The following is an 18,793-nucleotide window of genomic DNA, read 5'->3' as shown; positions in this document are numbered from 1 at the left end:
AGGTGTGCTTTGACGAAGTAAGTTCCTTTTTCCTCAACAGGTTTTCCGGACATTTTAAAGCACTTTTTTTTCTTTGAGTATCTCCCATCCATGTTATGGCCAGACACAGCTATATGCTTTGCATGTAGCTTTCTTATTTTCCTTACATCTGCTCACAGTTAACTACAATGCTCTGTATCTCTTTGGGGTATGACTACAAGCCCCTCTACCCCTGCAGACTATGAGGCATAGTATTGCCAAAGCATAAGTATGTTCCAGAAAATGTTGAGAACATTATGTGTTTATATGTTGTATGTCATGTGGTGTCTAGTTTTTCACAAGTGTTTTTTAAAGTTCTATTTCTGCATTTAACTACGCTTTCTCACAAAGGAGACCTCTGATGTGTTTTATTATGTCACATTAGATTAAAACAATAATTAACTATTATTTCTCAGGGCACCACTATAGAGGAGTATATTGATCGGATTACCTCATTGGGTATGGACCTGCCCACGTGGTAGGTGGGCAGGCATTATGTGCTAATTTTTCATTCTGTTTTATTCCCTGAACAATAGTATTACAAAAACAGTTTCCTTTTGAAAATATTATATCCTACGTGCCCTATATGTTTTGTATATTCCATTCAATCCCAGTCACTTGCACACTATACATACATTGGAAGTGAGACCATATATCCCCTACAGATAATCGTGACAACTTAAATTGTAAAAAAGTACAAATCAATTTATTGGTTAAAACATTTCTAGAGTACACACTTTAAAAAAAAGACAGCTGACATAATACATAGTATTGTTAGTGTCACACTCAATTGCGAAAAACACTTTTGCAAATATTAGTTGCACATTAAAAAACAACAGTCAAGATAAAAAGGAGAGTACATATCATAGACAAAAAACTGTGTCATTAACATAGTACACATCCGTGATAGAACAATTTTATGAGCTGGTGCCTGGTACTTTTCAATTTGTTAAATACTCGTTGGCCACAGCCACTTAACGGATTGTGTAATTCTCAACAAAGCGTCGATGCGTTTTGATGGATTCTTATAACACCATCTTTTTCAAGACAAAGATTTGGACTCTCATAAAAATTAGATTATCACTTGATCAGTTAAAAGCTGTATAATAAAACGCAAATGTCAATCAGCAAACTTAAGAAATTGCATTGTTGTCAGACTTCTGGGCCAACTAGCACACGCAGTGTGTGCATTAAGAATTAAAAGAAACTGGATTAAAAGGAAAAATCACCCTATGAGTAACCATTGGAAAATGCTATGTTGCACATTCACAGATTCATGTTTCTCTGAAACCGCCCCACGCACTACTTCTACTTGTGGCAGGTAGCCCGCTCTCTCAGTCTCATAGGATCATTTGTTTGAGCAAACCTCACCTCTCTATGGCGATGGTGGCTGCTCCCCTTGCCCTGAGCAAATACTTCACAGGTATTTGGGGTCGATGCCTCCTGTTTTCCTATCGGGACTGTAGTTCAATCATTCAATCAAAATAATTTACAATCCAGTTGTTATCTTCATGGGAATAATTTCTGGCCCAGTTATTATCAATAAGACAAACTTTACAACATACCAATATCGCTACGTTAGAGCATTGAAGTCTCACCGTAATCTTATCTACAGAAGACAGGAAGATGTTTTCAGGATCCAGAGCGTATAAAAAAATGTTCTGGCCCGGTTTTACGGCTCTGTAAAACATGTGGAATATAATTAACTTGTTCGCATTCCCCCCCAAAAAATTCCCCAGAGTAGTACGCAAACAAGAAAATATTTCTTACATTTACCAGATGAAAGGGGGCAGTGATTTCCTCCTCAATTTGGAGCAGGAGGGTTTCCTAGGAAACAGGAGGCATCTACCCCAAATACCTATTAAGTATATGTTCAGGGCAAGGGAAGCAGCCACCATCGCCATAGAGAGGTGAGGTTTGCTCAAAAAAATTATCCTATGAGACAGAGAGAGTGGGCTACCTGCCACTAGTGGAAGTAGTGCGTGGCGCGGTTTTAGAGAAACATGAATCTGTGAATGTGTGAGTGTAAATGAAGTGAAGAGTGACATATATACCTAATGATAATCATTTATCATTGTGAGATGTACACTGTTTATTAAGCAAATGTCAAAAGATCATATGCAAAAAAAAATTCTGTGATGTGTAGTACAGTTCGGGTACCTGAACAGGATCATTTTTAAACAGGGATACTTTAAAAATATTGATGAATTTTTTACTATTAGATATTAAAACCGTATTATCTAATGCCCAATAAAAGATATCATGTATAAGGTTTTTTTTTAATACTCTGATAATTTAAACGATGCAATTTCTTAAGTTTGCTGATTGACATCTGTGTTTTATTATACAGGTTTTAACTTATCAAGTGTTTATCTAATTTTTTATGAGAGTCCAAATCTTTGTCTTGAAAAAGATGGTGTTATAAGAATCCATCAAAACGCGTCGACGTTACACAATCCATGAAGTGGCTGTGGCCAACGAGTATTTAACAAATTGAAAAGTACCAGGCACCAGCCTGTCAAATTATTCTATCACGGATGTGTACTATGTTAATGACACAGTGTTTTTGTCTATGATATGTACTCTCCTTTTTATCTTGACTGTTATTTTTTAATGTGCAACTAATATTTGCAAAAGTGTTTTTCGCAATCGAGTGTAAGACAGCAACAATACTATGTATTATGTCAGCTGTCTTTTTTTTAAAGTGTGTACTCTAGGAATTTTTTAACCAATAAAATGACTTGCACTTTTTTACAATTTAAGTTGTCATGATTATCTGTAGGGGATATATGGTCTCACTTCCAATGTATGTATAGTGTGCAAGTGACTGGGATTGAATGGAACTTACAAAATATATAAGGTAGATAGGATATAATTTTTTCCAAAGGAAACTGTTTTTGTGATACTATTGTATAATACCCTATTCCTTTGGGTGTTAAGGGGGTTCCTCTTATTCTTCAATAATTATTCCCTGAACAGACACTACGAGTTAAAAACAAAACCATATGTATTTTTAATCGGGGGCTCACACATTGGGTGTACATTCGTTCTTTATTATAGGTTTTCACAAGGAGTGGCACATATGGGGGCTCGTCCCCGTGTAGTCCTGAAGAAGAGGTTTAGGGGATACCTCAAAACATATCAGCTGAATATTAAGGACTGTATATACATAATAGTTACATTTTTCCCTACTATTTAACCCCTTTTTATCCATACCAACTAGGAGCAAGAATAAAATATTAGCTCACTTGCTAGGTAATTTTAGCATCACTTTCACCACTCCACTAACACTGCACTACACATTTTTCCACAAAAAGTGCTCCTACACAGTTCCGCAAGTCACAGCCCGCCCCAAACTGCAGCTGTTTGGGATGGCCCCAATGATGAAGCATGTCACCTAGAGGCAATCCTGGGGGAGTGAGGGAACTCAAGAAAAGAATTTTCTTTTCTCAGGACATGGGTCTTTTTTCGCAGATCCAGCGGAATCCCCATTCCCTTGGTTAGGTTTTTTGGATCTGACATTTACAGATTTTTTGTGAACTACAGGTACTTTGGAGGGTGAACCTAACCGTTACCTCCATCTCCCCACATTTTTTATTGCATCCACTATATACTCCTTTACCCAGCTAAGCTAAATCCCTGGTTCCAATCCTGGACATTTCTCTTTGAAAGACCAGAGGCAGCCTGGAAGTGGGTGGAGGAGAAACATAATACCAGGCTAGATAGAAACATACCCCTAAATGCAGAGTAAGCGACTGCGCCTACTGTTGCAACACGAACTGCGGCTGCTGACACTCCACCTCAGCAGAAACCAGATCAGGATGATGCCCATCAGGATGCTGAGTCAGGCAGATTCAGATAGGAAAACATCTCCGTGGTTGCTGGTGCACCCAATAGCTGAATACGGGGAAATGGCATATTGTAAGGAGGGTGAAGCTTTCAATTAGGTGTTGGATGGAGGGGCGGGAGGGCACAGTAGTACAGTGCACAGTACTTCCCTCTATAAACTGATCTCCCAATGGTAGTCACTCACTCTGGTTTTAGGTTCTGTTTCACATTGGGGGTAGTTGGGATATGCAACAAGGAGATCATGTGGTTCTTCCGCCCAGTTGGCAATGGTTTCTGCTGTCTCCCAGGACAGATACTTCATGTTCTTGAAGATTAGGGTGGGGAGTGGGGTTTAAGCACTCAAAACCCACCTTTTTAAAATTACACCTTAACTACTCTAGCTCTTCTGTTGACTATCTGCATCTTTATGCACCAGGATACTCCTAATAATTGAGCGCGCTACAAAACTACCAATAACATAACATTCCTGGAGTCCTTAGGCAGACTGTTGTCTCAGATAACGCCCAAGCTTGGGGTCCTGGGAGGAGACCTAAACAGGGTGGCTTACTGGCATAGGACAGACCGTGGGGTGTTGGGGGCTGGCACCTCCCAGCTTACCAAATTTCTAGACACATTGGGGGTGACTGATGTCTGGCATGCGTTTCATCCACAAAAGAAATAATGACAAGGGACAAGATACCACCAACAACCTTTACGCAAAACATTTACTGCAGTCGGTGGTGATGCAGTGCCTCCGATATAGTGGATTTGAAGTTGTCGGGTGCAACGTATAAAGGGCAACATCTCTGCAAGGGGGAGCTCAGACCATAAAGCGGTAACTCTTCAACGCTGCGGCTTCCATTTATGCCGCACATTCTGTGTTCCTGCTGGTTGGTGAGCAGCATTGTTGGAGTCGTGTTTTGAAAGTGAAAATTTTTAAAAACCCGGTTTAAATTGCATGAAACCTTGACCACCACTAGGGACCTGGAACATTGGTTAAACAAAAGTGGTGCGTGCTGCACTGAGCTGCATGCTGCCAGCTTGGTAAATGGTGCCTGAGTACTGTGGGGCTTATTTACAAGCCCCTTGCGTCGCCGGTGTTTCACGTTGCATGATGCACCGGCGGTGCAACCTGCTGCGTGATATTTACAAGCACACATAAAGCCACCCTGCGTGGCTTTACTTGTTTTTGTAAATATCACCCCATTTCACGCAACACTTTGCGTGTTAGTGGCATGACATGGGTGTTGCTGTGGGTGTTTCCACGCAACACACATGTCCACTGATGCATTTCCAGATTTACGAGCAATCGTAAGCCTGGAATTGCGTCAGAATGCTACACCACGTCCAGGGGTGGTGTAGCAGGATGCAACAAGGAGAAATGTTTTAATTTCTCCTAGTTTTTTTCCTCTTTCAATGCAGTCTTCATTCTACAGTGCACATTGAATAGGAAATCACCACAATTGATTGTTTTGTGCTGGAAGGTGCTCCTTCCTGCACAAAAACAATCTCCCCACGACGCAGGCATCCTTGCACTATGGTGCAAAGGTACCTGCACTGACGCATGGCAGCATTGTGTGCGCAAGCGGAAGTAAAAGCACATGACATATTGTTGTAAATATGTTGCATCCCTGTGTCTCAAAACTAACGCAGCGCAGCAAAATGACCTGCGACACCGTGCTGTGTTAGTTTCTCGTAAATAGGGCCCTATGTTGTCATTGTGCCACATCTGAGAGCACCCTCTCCAATGAATGCACACTAGGCTTGCAGAAAGATGGTGTATGCATCCTCCAGCACGTAGACTTCAAGTACAGTCCTGTTTGAAAAGACGGATGCCCACTGACATTAACCTCTCTGCCTGCCCTTCACATAGGTCTGGCCGTCCTTCCAGATTAATGTGTGCGTTTCCAGTGTTCAGACAAGCAAGAAATGGCTGAGTGTTTTTGAAGGCTTTCCCCTGCATTTGTTTCTATATAAACACTTCCTCAGCTTCCAAATGCGGCCACAGCAGGTTGAACACGGGGCAAGGCAGAGACAGAGGCTCAGGGGCGTAGCTACCATTGGTGCAGCAGGTGCAGCAGCACCGGGGCCCAGAGCCCCAAGGGGTCCATTAAAGTGTGCTAATAGCTGCATTTACTCCCCCAACAGCAGTCAAAGTGGCCATTTTCCTAGATAGGCAACAGGGAACTCTGGATGCTTGCTATTAAATTGCAAGGACTTTAAAAATCTGATCAGAACATCTCGGTCTGCAGCCGAGGCGTGCTGAAGACTTTCTGCACTTGAGCCCGTGAGGCTACACTGTTCATCCATATGTCCCCTCCAGGAAGGGTTTTGATCATAAGAATTGGCCATATTGGAAAATGCAGAGCTATCATCAGTATAATGTTCAGAAGCACAGAACACTAGTTTGAGGTTGTCTTGGGGAATGTTCTTCATTTTGCATGATATAGGCTGGTACTCTTGATGAGGAGCGAGTTGAGGTGTGTTCCAGCACTTTTTGTTCAAGTGAGATTGCTGGCACAATCAGCTCACAAAATGAGGTTTGTATAAGATGTCACACACTCACTGTCTCATTCACCCACTCTCTTCACTTACTCCTCACCCTATTTCTCACTGGCTCGTTCACTCACTCACTTACTCACTCGAGTCACTCACTCACTCACTCAATAGTTTTTTCCCCCAAAGCTGCAATACTACACCTATTGGAAAGTGAGCTTCACGAAACAACGTACTCACCCACTCACACTTTACCCGCTCACTTGCTCACTTACTAACAGGGCTGGCACTTACATTATGTGAAATAAAACAGGAGACTTTGGGCGCCATTGCTAGGTGGCACCATATTACAATATAATTCTCGAAAATATGTTTTTGTTATATGTGCAAAATGCTATTTTGAATGGAGTGTTCACTAGCCTACTCACTCAAACACTTTCCCTTAACCCCCCCACTATTATCTCTCTGCTTCTCCCAGGCTCTCTCGGCCATTCACTCTTGGAATAGGTGGAGACCCTTTTAACAGGTCATTATTTAGATTAAGTACAGAAAGACCTGCACTTATTTTCCATGTCTAGCTCCCGGTATGTAAATGTAAAGGCATGGTCATGTGCATTCCTGACTTACATTTATATAACTAGTCTAGTGATAATCAAACTTTCCTTTTCAATTCCTATCGTTCAACATCACCTAGAGGGGCCTAGACACTTTAAGAAACTGTTTTTGGGCCACCCTGCAACTTTGTTAGATTGGTTCTGTTTGGTATTGATCCTCCAGCCATATCTAGTAAATTTGAGCCTCAAGCTAACTATGAACTCAGATGTGCAGCCAATCACCGGCTAGCCTGCCTGTCGTCATGAATAGGAGCTGACATACCTGTATGATGCTGGAATCAGCTCCATCTCAACAAGCTTCAGGTGACTTGGAAAGTGCCTAATTGATCCATAATTCCTGCCATGGAATCTGCGTATACATGGAGAATCCCAGAGAAATCCCAGCCAACCACCAGTTTAAGATTCTCCTGTATTCACACAGTTTCCAAATCTGTCTGGAAAGATGAATAAGCAAAGGAACTAAGCAGTTCAAAGATGGCCTCTACATTGCACCTATTTAAATCCTTACTCTACGTGCACAATGACTTGGGTTCATCACTATAAGGGGCCTCTCCCTCGGATCTTCATTGCCATGTTAACTTAAGTAGCCTGATACCAGGTACAATCCCTGGACAGAATATAACTTTTGCTTTTCAGATCCAACTGCAGAATCATTGAATTCTTTCAATCATTCAGTTCTTCAATCATTTCAATTCATGCACCCACAAGCCTAAAAACCGAATCACAAAGCAGGTTTAATCCTTCACTTCTTTTGCTGGAAAGGGAGACACAACTCATCTCATCTCAAGAAACACCTTGTCTGACACTGACTAGGAACCCCCCCACCTAGTGCCTAATTTGTAAAATAATGAGTGCCAGTGTCCAAAGCGCTGCTCAGAAGCCCATAGCTGGTGCTATTATAGCCTTTTAGTCCACTGCCGAGGGCTATACCTGTTGTTAAAGGCCCTAAACCTAAGTTATAGGCCCAAGTCCCAGCCAAGGGTAAGGGCCTTTAACAACCGGTATACCCGAGGCAGAAGGCTATTAGAACATTCCACTCACGAAGAACATAAATAGCTCCAGACTTATACCAGCCATTGTAAGCCCAGGGCTACTCCGTTGTCTTCAATGGAGCTCTCAACAGTCCAATGTTCTAATAAATGTCAGCGCACCAACTGCCAAGGCTGTGTAGTCTCGAATCCACTTCAGGCCTCTTTAATCCACTGCCAGACACTCCCTGCCCCTTTCTCCCACTACCTCAGATTCCTACTTTTTCCCTTGATGACGGTTTTCTGTTTTTCTTTTCCTGCTTTGCCTCCATTTATGTCTTCCCCTTATGCTCTCGGGAAATGTCTGATGAGGAAAAATAAGGGCCTGTCTCCAAAAATGAGTGCTAGTGGCCCCCACCTGCAACCGGCTCAAACTAAGCACTGTCTACGTTCCCCCAGTGGCCCTCTACATCTAGGATCCTTACTGTTGATTGGAGGGGCCGTCATGAGATGTTGCATAAAATACCTGACCCGGAGAAACAAAAACCGAGATGCTGTCCTTATTTACATAACTTTGACTACATCTGTGGAGTCATAATGAGAAGTAGCTTTTAGCTATAGCTTAGATCTACATTTCCTGTTGAGTGACGTAGAGAGATGTGCAAAAGTTAGTGAGAAGCAGGCTAATGGTATCTGGAACATAATTACTACTATGAGCAACAGGGTTCTTTTTTTCAGTGTTCTCTCTTTTCATATTGCCTGGAAAATGCCATGTTCTGGGAAAGATAATATTTCTGTATTTTATGAGTGTGTGCTTGTTATGTTTAGCACAACAAGTAATCAGGTACATAATAGCCATTGGCATATACTTAATTGCATTTGTTTATGTAAAAATTAAAGTATAGACAAAATGTCATGAGCCTACGTTTTGAACAAGGTCTTAAATGTAAGTTGTTTTTCCTGTTGGGGTTTAATGTGCATTTGCCAACGAGCCAGGAAGCTAATAATTATTTGTATCTATTCATTCATTACCACCCTTGTGTCTTTCTTCAGGGCTTGAGCGTGCAGGCACACCTGAAAAGCAGTGGGCCTAGATCGAGATTAAGGACCATTACACAATACCATTCCATTTAAAAATGTTTTTTTTTCTAATTTTAACATTTGTTTGTTCTTTAGGACCTAGTTCGGGGTCAAAATTGAAAGCGCCACAACTGAATATTAAAGGCAAAGAACATGTCTTCCAAGCAGAACAGACATTACGTCTCGCGTGCAGGTAAGGATGCTTAAAATCAATGGAGTAACGTTACCTGTGCCTCCCCTAAACAGTGCGGCCGGCACTATATAGGGTTGTGGGCCCTATGCTGTGTATACATAGACCCTTTCTTTGTTCTTCATATGAAAAATAAAACAGATTTAAACAAAATCAATGGAGTAACGTTATCACTTGGTCAGAAGTACTTAGCATCTGGGCAAGTATGTGACTCCTGAAAAATGTGGTTACAAATATAGGTTAAAAGTAGAACCCAGTATAATGTGGAAAGATGTGGTTGCGCATGAGCTCACCAGGTAACAACAATGTCCTCAGGCGACTGGTAGATGCCCAAATAGATGTATGTGCACAGGGACTGTTGCCTTATGCCCCCTACACTTTACAGTCAACTGCAAAAATGTCAACTGGGCCTCCACCTCTCAGTAGAAAAAGCTAGTTGAATACAGCTGCTTCACCAGGGAAGTAAATGTGTCCAGTGGATCGAGCCAATGGGGTTGAAAACAGATATTCGGATTGGAAATACTGCATCAGTGGGCAATTGGAGTGACTCAAGAGCTGTACTAGTAGCATCTTGACCACACAGGCAGATCTTATGTGGCGGCCATCTTAGAGTCAGGTAGAGAGGAAGGAAACAAAAATGAAAATGCAAAATCAAAACATACTTTGGATAAGTGAAACAAAGGTGAGGTGGTTTTGCGTAAGTGTGGTACTGGCGCCTCCTGAGTATGTGTAATTTCATATTAATTCTCTATGCGGTGCAAAAAGGTGAGGGAAATACACACCCTGAACCCTCCCACTGGACCATCTATACTATTCACTATTCAACTGTAACACTTGTCCTATGCATACGCTGATATCATTGACATTAGTGTCTGATTATACAACTCATGTTTTTATCACATTCATGTAGTAAAGATAACCCAGTGAGATCAATAATTCTTAATCTTTTTCCAATAATAAGTCGATGGGTGTTCTGTTGTGCTTATATTTCATACGAAATTGCCCAGCCAACACGTGTTTTGTCGTGGGAAGTATCCCAATCGACTTCTTCAGGGCTGACAAAAAAGCCGGGATGGAAGTAGAACCAGCGATAAGAACGGGACAAATTTGTCTGCTTTTTTGTCAGCCCTGAAGAGGTTGATTGCGATACTTCCCACGACAAAACACGTGTCGGCTGGGCAATTTCGTATGAAAAAAAAGAACAACAGAACACCCAACGATTATTATTATTATTATTATTGGAAAAACATTAAGAATTATCAATCTCACTGTATTATCTTTACTACATGAATGTGATAAAGAGATGAGATGTATAATCAGACACTAATGTCATTGATATCAACGTGGGCATAGGACAAGTGTTACATACTTTGGATAAGTGATTCATGCTATATGATCACATTCAATAGAGAAAAGATGATTATCTACCTACCAGTTCTACAGAAAACCGATATAGTCAAATTGTACAACTATCAATCACTGTGAACATAGTAAGGATCAAGAATGGCAGAATGAGGGCCGTTCAGGTGGTGTATATCTAAAATATTCTAGTTCATCAACATCAAGGTGCCCATCTGCATTGCAGTCCAACAGGCTACTGATGCTGGTGGCACATGACAGCATCACAAATGTCACCTGGATCTAAACACTAGGGGCATATTAACAAGCGGCAGTGATAATTATCGCTGATCGCTGTTAGCGTGAGGAAATCTATCCCTGGCGATAATCTCCATGTGAGCATTGTATTACCACGCTTAACGCCATGGAGATAAAAATCCCAGCGATAGCGGGGATTAATGCATTTTCAATGGAATACCACTGGTTTTCCAGCGATATTCCATTGAAAATGGCGATAACCTTGTTGATAGGCCCTGTGGTTTTAGCCACATAATCCACCCCCCATTGCAGGTATGCCTAAGCCAGGAATTTATCAGATGTTAAATTCCTGAGTTAAGCCCCTGTTAGCGCTATAAATCGCAACGCTAACTCTGACGGGGCCTCGTTGTTAATATCGCAAAGCCCCGTTAGTGATAGATTTCCCAGAAGTATTCCCAGACACGCCTACCTTGCATCTTATTAGAGATGCAAGGCTAGTTGATAAAAAATCGGGTCGCAAAGCGTTGAAAACCAACGCTAAGTGGCCTTGTTGATACGGCGATATGATTATCGTCACTTAGCGTCCGAAAACGGACGCTAAAGCGGCGATAATATATTATCGCCACCTTGTTAATATGCCCCCTAGCCGCTTGGAAACTCAGATTATTTCTCACTCTAAGGAAAGATCAGCCAAGAAAGTACTTACCGGAATTGAGCCCCAAGTTACACAGTCATGGAGAAGTTGCCAAGAAAGAGAAAACCATGACATTGACTGATATAAAGCTTGATGAATAAAATCATGTGATTTTGAAACTGGGATTTGAAAGAATGAAGTCAATCTTAATATCAGAGAGCAACAGATCATGTCCTTGGAACTGGCTTCCGTTATAGAGGAAATGAAAGGTATAAACAGCGCCCTCATGAAACGAAGTAATATTGGTCCATAAATGACAACTAGGGGATCACATGAGGGCTGCTTACTTGAGAATCAATAGCTACCAATTGAGGATTAAGGAATCAGATATCAGAGGCCTGCTGGAAAGTTGGTAAAGGAGCCCTGGAGCTTTCTGCAATGGGATTTTCAAATCAAAACTATGGAGCTTCACCAATTTAGATCCAAAGGTGTGACAGCAAGATAAGAGCAAGGAGGACCTACATCTTGGTTCTGCTTGGCAATATGTTTGCTCAGGATGAAATAACAGATCTGTATTTTATGTGGATAGTTGATTCTTTACCAGAGCTTAAAAACAAATGAAATGTATGTGCGAGAAGGGCTAAAGGGAGACGAGGGGCACTTATGCTGGGTGGTACTGAGAGGATCCAAGGAGGAGGTCATGGGAGAGCGGGGCGCCAAAAGAGATTGTCGCACCAGCCGCTACCAGTGCTAAAGCCGGCCCGGTTCACAGAAGAGCAAACTGGGAGCTCCCGAGTCCAGACAGAGACGGGCAAGCAAGAAAGGATTGGAAATGAATACTCATATAAGGCCATAACAAGCCAACATGAACTGTGTTTCTTTGAGGAAACTGTGCCCTGGGTGAAGTGCTGTCCTCATGAGTTACCCCACTGATGAGGGACAGGATTAACAGTTTAGTCAATCAGAGAACGTAATCTACTCTTCATGATTCTATACAAACCTATTTACTTTTGTAAATTGTCCAATGATGTATCTACTTGTCACAAACACAAATGCATTCCTGTAGTGCCACACAAAATATATTCAAAAGAAGATCCTTTTTGCCTTCTGTTTATTTTATAAAAAGCTCCATGTAACTGATGTGATTGCGTTTCCTCTAAAAACCTAAATTCTTATTTATAACATCTGCAATTCCAGATGCATTTCATGTAGCCAATATAGAATTCTCTAGGTCAGCATTTATGTAGTCGGCCTAAGAATGGGATCAGTCAAAAGGTGTTGTTGACTATCTATTTTTCTTTTTATTCGTATTATACCTTTCCATTCATCTGCTTATCTGCCTTTAAATATACCATACAATCAATCAATATATCTATCTATCTATCTCTCTATCTATCTATCTATCTATCTATCTATCTATCTACCTATAGCTCGCCCGCCCGCCTGTCTGTCTGTCTGCCTATGTTCTTTTCTGTCTATCTTCCTTACTGCCTGTCTTCTGTCTGCTTTCACTAGTGTCCCATGAGTCTGACTCATTACCTTGGTATATACATTTGGCACCTTTGAGATCAGTACATTATAATAATGATACCTGTGCATACACCTGATGCCATGTTTCCTCTGACCTCCTTTGCAGAGGGGACTCTCGCTGTTCCTGGACATTGCCAGAATCTTTAAATAAGAGTAACAAAAGGTTGACCATCACGAAGTACGCCTGTGGAAGGAGCGGAAAGCAGTCCTGCAGCAGCCTGACCTTGAGCAAAGCTCAAGCGAGTGACACTGGCTACTACAGCTGTAAATACTCGTCAACGTCTGCCAAAAAGAAGAAGCTGGAGTCTCGAATCTACATATTTATTCATGGTAAGAGGGTTACTCCGGTAGGTTTTTCAGGTTCTCTTTTAGGAAAAATGTTTTAACATTTTTTGTTTAGAAAAGCATCTTCTCATATCAATCATCTATGCATCACTATGAAGGGGCCTGCTGGACAAGCTAATGCTGTAGAATCAGGTAAGCAGCTGTCATTGTGTTCTAGCGGGTAACCAATGATTACAAATGGGTGCAGGGTTGTGTGCTCTTAAAGCAGGGTTCTCCAAAGTCGGTCTTGGAGGGCCGGATCCATCCCAGATTTTTAGCATATCCCCAGTTCGATAAATGTAGTTATCTTAAAAATCTGGCATGGATCTGGCCCTCGAGGACCGACATTGGAGAACCCTGTTAGGGATACTTTTAGGAGCAGTGTCAGTACTGATGAATCCAAAAATTTGAAATCGAAACATGCTTGTGTGTATGTGTGTGTGTGTGTGAGTGCACGTGTGCGTGTCCACACTGACATGATGAAAAGGTTGTAAGTTATGAACATCATGTTCGATTTATATTTCATCTGCTAAAGTTGACTTCTCAGCCTGAATCCTGATTGATTTCCCAGCCAATTTAAAGACCATTTGTTTTCCACTTATTTTTATGTGTATATGCAGAAAGGTTCCTTGTCATTAGCAATACTTTAACACTATCACATTGTTAACAGTTTTTGTTGTACTCATAGGTGATAGCTCTGCCAGAGGTGGTGCCAGAGATCAGTATGTCGAGAGAAAGAAACCGAGGGCCTCATTTACAATTTTTTGCTGTAGGCTAGCACTGCAAGCTTTGCTGTTGAGTTACCCTACGGCAAAAGAAAAAGGCAGGAATGCACGGTATCTATCAGACAATCCGCATTCCTTTCCTCTTTCCCTACGTTGGCACCCAATTTTCAGACATGTGCCAATGGAGGCACCCTGAGCAAGGGTGTCTGCCTTGTAGGAATTATTGTTTTTGTGCAGGATGAGACATCTTCCAGCACTAAAAAATAAATGGAGGCGTAATCAATGTCCTCAATCTCGAGCAGCGCACTACTCCGATCTGATATTGGTAGACGCCATTATCAGATCGGAGGACATTGATTACTTCTATGAAGATTGGGGATAGAGCGAAGTTGAACTCCCACTTACCTTATAGAGGACGTGCCACAACTGGAGTTTTTCTACTGGTCAGTAAGATACAAAGTTGGTTGATCGTGGTGGATACACCTTACACCACCGGTAGATTCTTAGCCCATGCCCTGACGAAGTCTGTGGTTAATACCAATAGACGAAATGTGTTGGCAAAAACTGTGACTGTTGGTAGCTTTGATGAAGAACTGAAGCACAACCAAATATTACAAGATATGGAATAAAGACCAAGGATGAACACTTAAGACAACTACTGTGTGGATGAATTATTGTCATGCACTATGTGATTGTGGCTGAGGAAATTGATTTTGTATTCATGTTAAAGAGGCTTGCTATTAGCCATATGCCATTGTCAGTCCTTGATGGACCATGCTACAGCCAATAACTTAATGGCAAGTGATGATCAAGTGCCAGCTATATATAGTCTTTTAGTGAGGGCTACTAATGTGGTATTGTGCTCACCAACTCTGGATGAAATTACATTTGAACTAATTAAATGGTATTTGTAGAGTGCATTAGCTACCACTAAAGACATACTGGTTCTTAATTGGTGGATAAAGCCGACTAGGAGGTGGGTGGCAACAGCGTAGGTAGACTAAAAATGCCATGTTTTTTTTGTAATTTTCAGAAAACAATTTGATTATATGTTTTCCTGATTTTACATTGTAAGACTTTTCAGTTTTTTTGCTGGCAGGTATGAGTAGGCCTAGTTAGTCTGGTTTTGAGCAATGCAAGCAGATTCAAGTGTATGGTGTGTGAATTATATATATTTTTATGAAGATTAAGGGGCCCATGGCACTGTAGGCTGTTTTTTGATACGCAAGTAGCCTTGATGATTATTCTTTTACGTACTGGAAGTCAGTGGAGTTTTTTTAGATGGGAGTTTATAGATGTATATTTGTGCATATGAACGAAGAGCCTGTGGCCCCATTGTGTACAATCTGAACTCTTTGCATGAGTAAAAAGTCCACAAAAAGTCCACATTTGTAAAGCGCACAATCACCCGTAAGGGTCTCTAGGCGCTGGGGGCCGTCGGGAAGATTAAGCGAGCTATTGCCCAGCATGAGATGTTTAGGATACCCAAATGAAGAGCAAGGAAAGATTTTTTTCAAGCTTCTCAAAATAGCGAAATATAGGGCAGGGATGGTATTGTTTTGGCCATAGAAGGATCAAAAATAATGCCAAAGTGTCCAGCAGAGTCTACAGAAATGAGAAGAACTCCCACAGTAGAATTCCAGTCCAGTGACCAGCTGTGAGATCATTTCCCAAAGAAAATATCAGTCTTTTCCCCTTTAATTTTAAAATAGTTCTGATTCATCCATATGACTATTCTCGTCATGCACTCCCGAAAGGCTGTTCTGCTGGTTTCGTGGTTCTTAGTTAATGATACTATGATTGGAGTATAATAGGCATAAGATGAGATTTTTTAAAAACATGAGACTGGACTGTGGCTGCAAGTGGAGACATGTAGATGTGAATAATGCCGGGCTCTAAAAGGAACCCTGACTTACACCACATCGGGTGGAGAACGGGGGAGAGTGGAAATGGCCCAGTCTAAGTGTTTGGGCACAGTCTGCCAAAACAAAGCGATCCAGCTGTGAGCCACATTTTGTATCACTATGCTTTCTAGTTTGTCCAATAGAGTGGAATGACAGACTGTATCGAAGGATGCTGATAGGTCCAACAGGATAGAAAGTGTAAATAACATGGGGGGGGAGAGAGAGAATAAAGGGGGGTGGATTCGTTCTCGCTGACACTACGAATAAACAACAAGAATCCACCTGATTGGGTGATGTGTTCCCTACTGTGGTGGGGAGCAGATAGTGTTTTTAAAATACCCCTCACACACCACACACATGGTGTGTGAGGGGTATTTTAAAAACACTATGTGCTCCCCACCACAGTAGGGAACACATCACCCAATCAGGTGGATTCTTGTTGTTTATTCAATAGAAAGTGAGCATCTTTCAGTGCCTTGGGGAACAGGCTGATACCATTAGGATAACCACCTCCCTCTAGGCCATTAGGCACAATGTTTCCCTCCTGGGCATCTCTGTCGGGTGCCCTAATGCATTCTGAATATTGTTGGCTTGTTGTGATTCCTGTGAAATAATTAGATGAACACACATGAAATTAGTGATTTGTAGGTGTAAGGATCGGGATCGGAGATAATGTCAGAAGAAACCTGTAAGAAGTTGCCCACCAATGTTCATGATAAAAGTCATGTAGTGCAGTGCAGTCCAGTATGGATTTAGGGTTTTTGTCTTGCATTGCCTGCCTCTTATTGACAATTACAAAATTCCTTGGTAAAAGGAACTTGTTTAAGTTTCTAAACTGGCATTTTGCACTTGGCTGTTCACTGTTCCTGGTGGACAGGTCCAGTCTACACTTTGCAAAATTACTTGCCACAGGAAAGAGAATTTCTTTTGTAGCGTAAGAACTAAGCTAAAGCAGAATAAATTAAACTTAGCACATTGCCATCTGAGACATACTTGCTCTTGTGAAGAGAAATCAAAGTTTCCAATAGTTTGCCACATTGAAATCTAAAACACATTCCTGTCCTGCACACCTGCACTTGTGTTGGGAAGTCATCACATGTTTCCATGGCTTGTCACAATGTCATCTGAGATGCAGTCCTGTCCTGCCAAGCTCAGGTCTCTCTATTTCCATCTACCGATGGTGGACAGCCACATTGCATCCTTATTCAAAGGGTGTGTCTCTACCAGAGGTTCCCTTACATGATCCTACAGGTTCTGGAATGCCTACCTTGTCAGACTAGCCTACTTATAATCCATGCTCCATCCGACTCAGCCTTATTGTGTCTCTTTGCTGTACGGCGTTAACTAATATTTGACCATATTTTTATGCATTTGGAAAGTCTCCTAAGAATATCTGTAAACACATTTACAGACTGTAAATTTAGAAGGCCTTGTACATAAAACACCGACAATTTCAGAAAGTTGATACTTGCGACTATCAAGCAACTTTTTAAAATAAGCGTGGATGACTACTTTGTGGTAAGGTGCAAAGAAAGGTTCCCTGTGATTGGAATCCTCATTAGTGGATCCATATTGTTTCCTGTGGGAGCTGCAACATTGTTTTATGAGCGCCATGCGGTTAACCAGGATGCCTCTTTCTCACGTTGGACGTGCTATGCACAATAAAGTGTTGCTATTTACAAATACAGGAACGAGACCGGTAAGGGCTGCATTGTGTTTTCAGGAAGCTATCAATTGTTGTTGTAAAAATGGTCCTTTCCTTTTCTTCCCATTCAACAAAAATGTTTTTTGTACAATGTGATAAAACAGTATGACTTACTCTTATTATCGCGGAGAAGCTTTCAATGGGCACCCTGAAAAAAAGGTATACATGGGTGAAAGAATGCTTGCATTAGTGGTGGCTGATATGGAACGGGGGTGGCGGGGCGAGGGGGGGTGGGAAAAAAAAGAACATTTCACTTACATCTGCACAGCCACCATCTCTCCTCCGCTTCTCTTACCTGCAGCAGGAAGCACACAGGCTCCCCTAAGCCAATCATGACACTGCTGTCATCAGAATGACAAGAGCATCATGATTGGTCTGAGCTGGTTTGGCACTCAGACAGGGACTGGGAGCCTGTGCATGTTCTCTACCCAGGCTGTGCAATACAGGCGAGTGGAGAACATGCTAAGTAGGCACGACTGTTTGGCTGGACCAAGACGGCCGGCCAGACCGTGATACACAATTAAGTGCACCAATACTCCTCCCCCTGCTGGCTGTGACAACGGCCACGCCCGCCCCAGAACTGGCTTCAGTGCGGAAAAATAAAATTATTATAACACTTTGTTATTGTCACTATTTTTCCTTTTTTGCACTGTTGAAAAGCAGTGGGTTGCATGCATGTAGAGGAAACTTAAAGCTCATAAAAGGTGCAACTCCTGTTGTTCCCTGAAATATTTGGCGTTCACTTGAAGGTCACTGAAGGGATAAAGTTTCAGTTCCATTTATTTGATAGAAGAAATAAATAAAGCACTATAGGGGAATCTCAGGTTTACTAGGCACACATGGATTCGACTTGATCTAGTTGTGATCCGAGGATTTTTGAAGATAGAACTATATGTGTCCATTGGGATACAGAAACCAATTAAATAAAATTACCAAAGGAAATAAGTCGATGCCATTGGAGGCCACTAACCACATTTATGATGCACTGGAATCAGCTGGAATGTTCCCTTTAATAGTTTAGCAAATGCCATAAACCTTTATGGCAGCAAATTAATTCAATTGGAACCATTGGGAAACTACAATTTCCACCAGGGTGTCTAAGCTTGACAATTGAAATAAGAAATAATAGGTAAATAAACCGTATTTCATTTTCATCAGCCAGCTGAGGAAAAGCAATTCAC

The 18,793-nt window shown here is 41.6% G+C and overlaps 1 protein-coding gene across 2 annotated transcripts in view; it reads left to right on the top strand.

The window, feature by feature from the left end:
* Positions 1-18,793, top strand: part of FLT1 (fms related receptor tyrosine kinase 1) — a 370,086-nt gene that overhangs the window by 51,917 nt on the left and 299,376 nt on the right. For both annotated transcript variants that reach the window (XM_078657127.1, XM_078657126.1), the window contains exons 2-3: positions 9,101-9,197; positions 13,061-13,284. In XM_078657127.1, coding sequence (XP_078513253.1) covers positions 9,101-9,197; positions 13,061-13,284 — 321 coding nt within the window. The remainder of the gene's footprint in view (positions 1-9,100; positions 9,198-13,060; positions 13,285-18,793) is intronic.

The sequence above is a fragment of the Lissotriton helveticus genome, chromosome 8 (genome assembly GCF_964261635.1).
Source record: "Lissotriton helveticus chromosome 8, aLisHel1.1, whole genome shotgun sequence".
NCBI lineage: Eukaryota > Metazoa > Chordata > Amphibia > Caudata > Salamandridae > Lissotriton > Lissotriton helveticus.
This window is presented reverse-complemented; position numbering and strand designations above follow the sequence as displayed.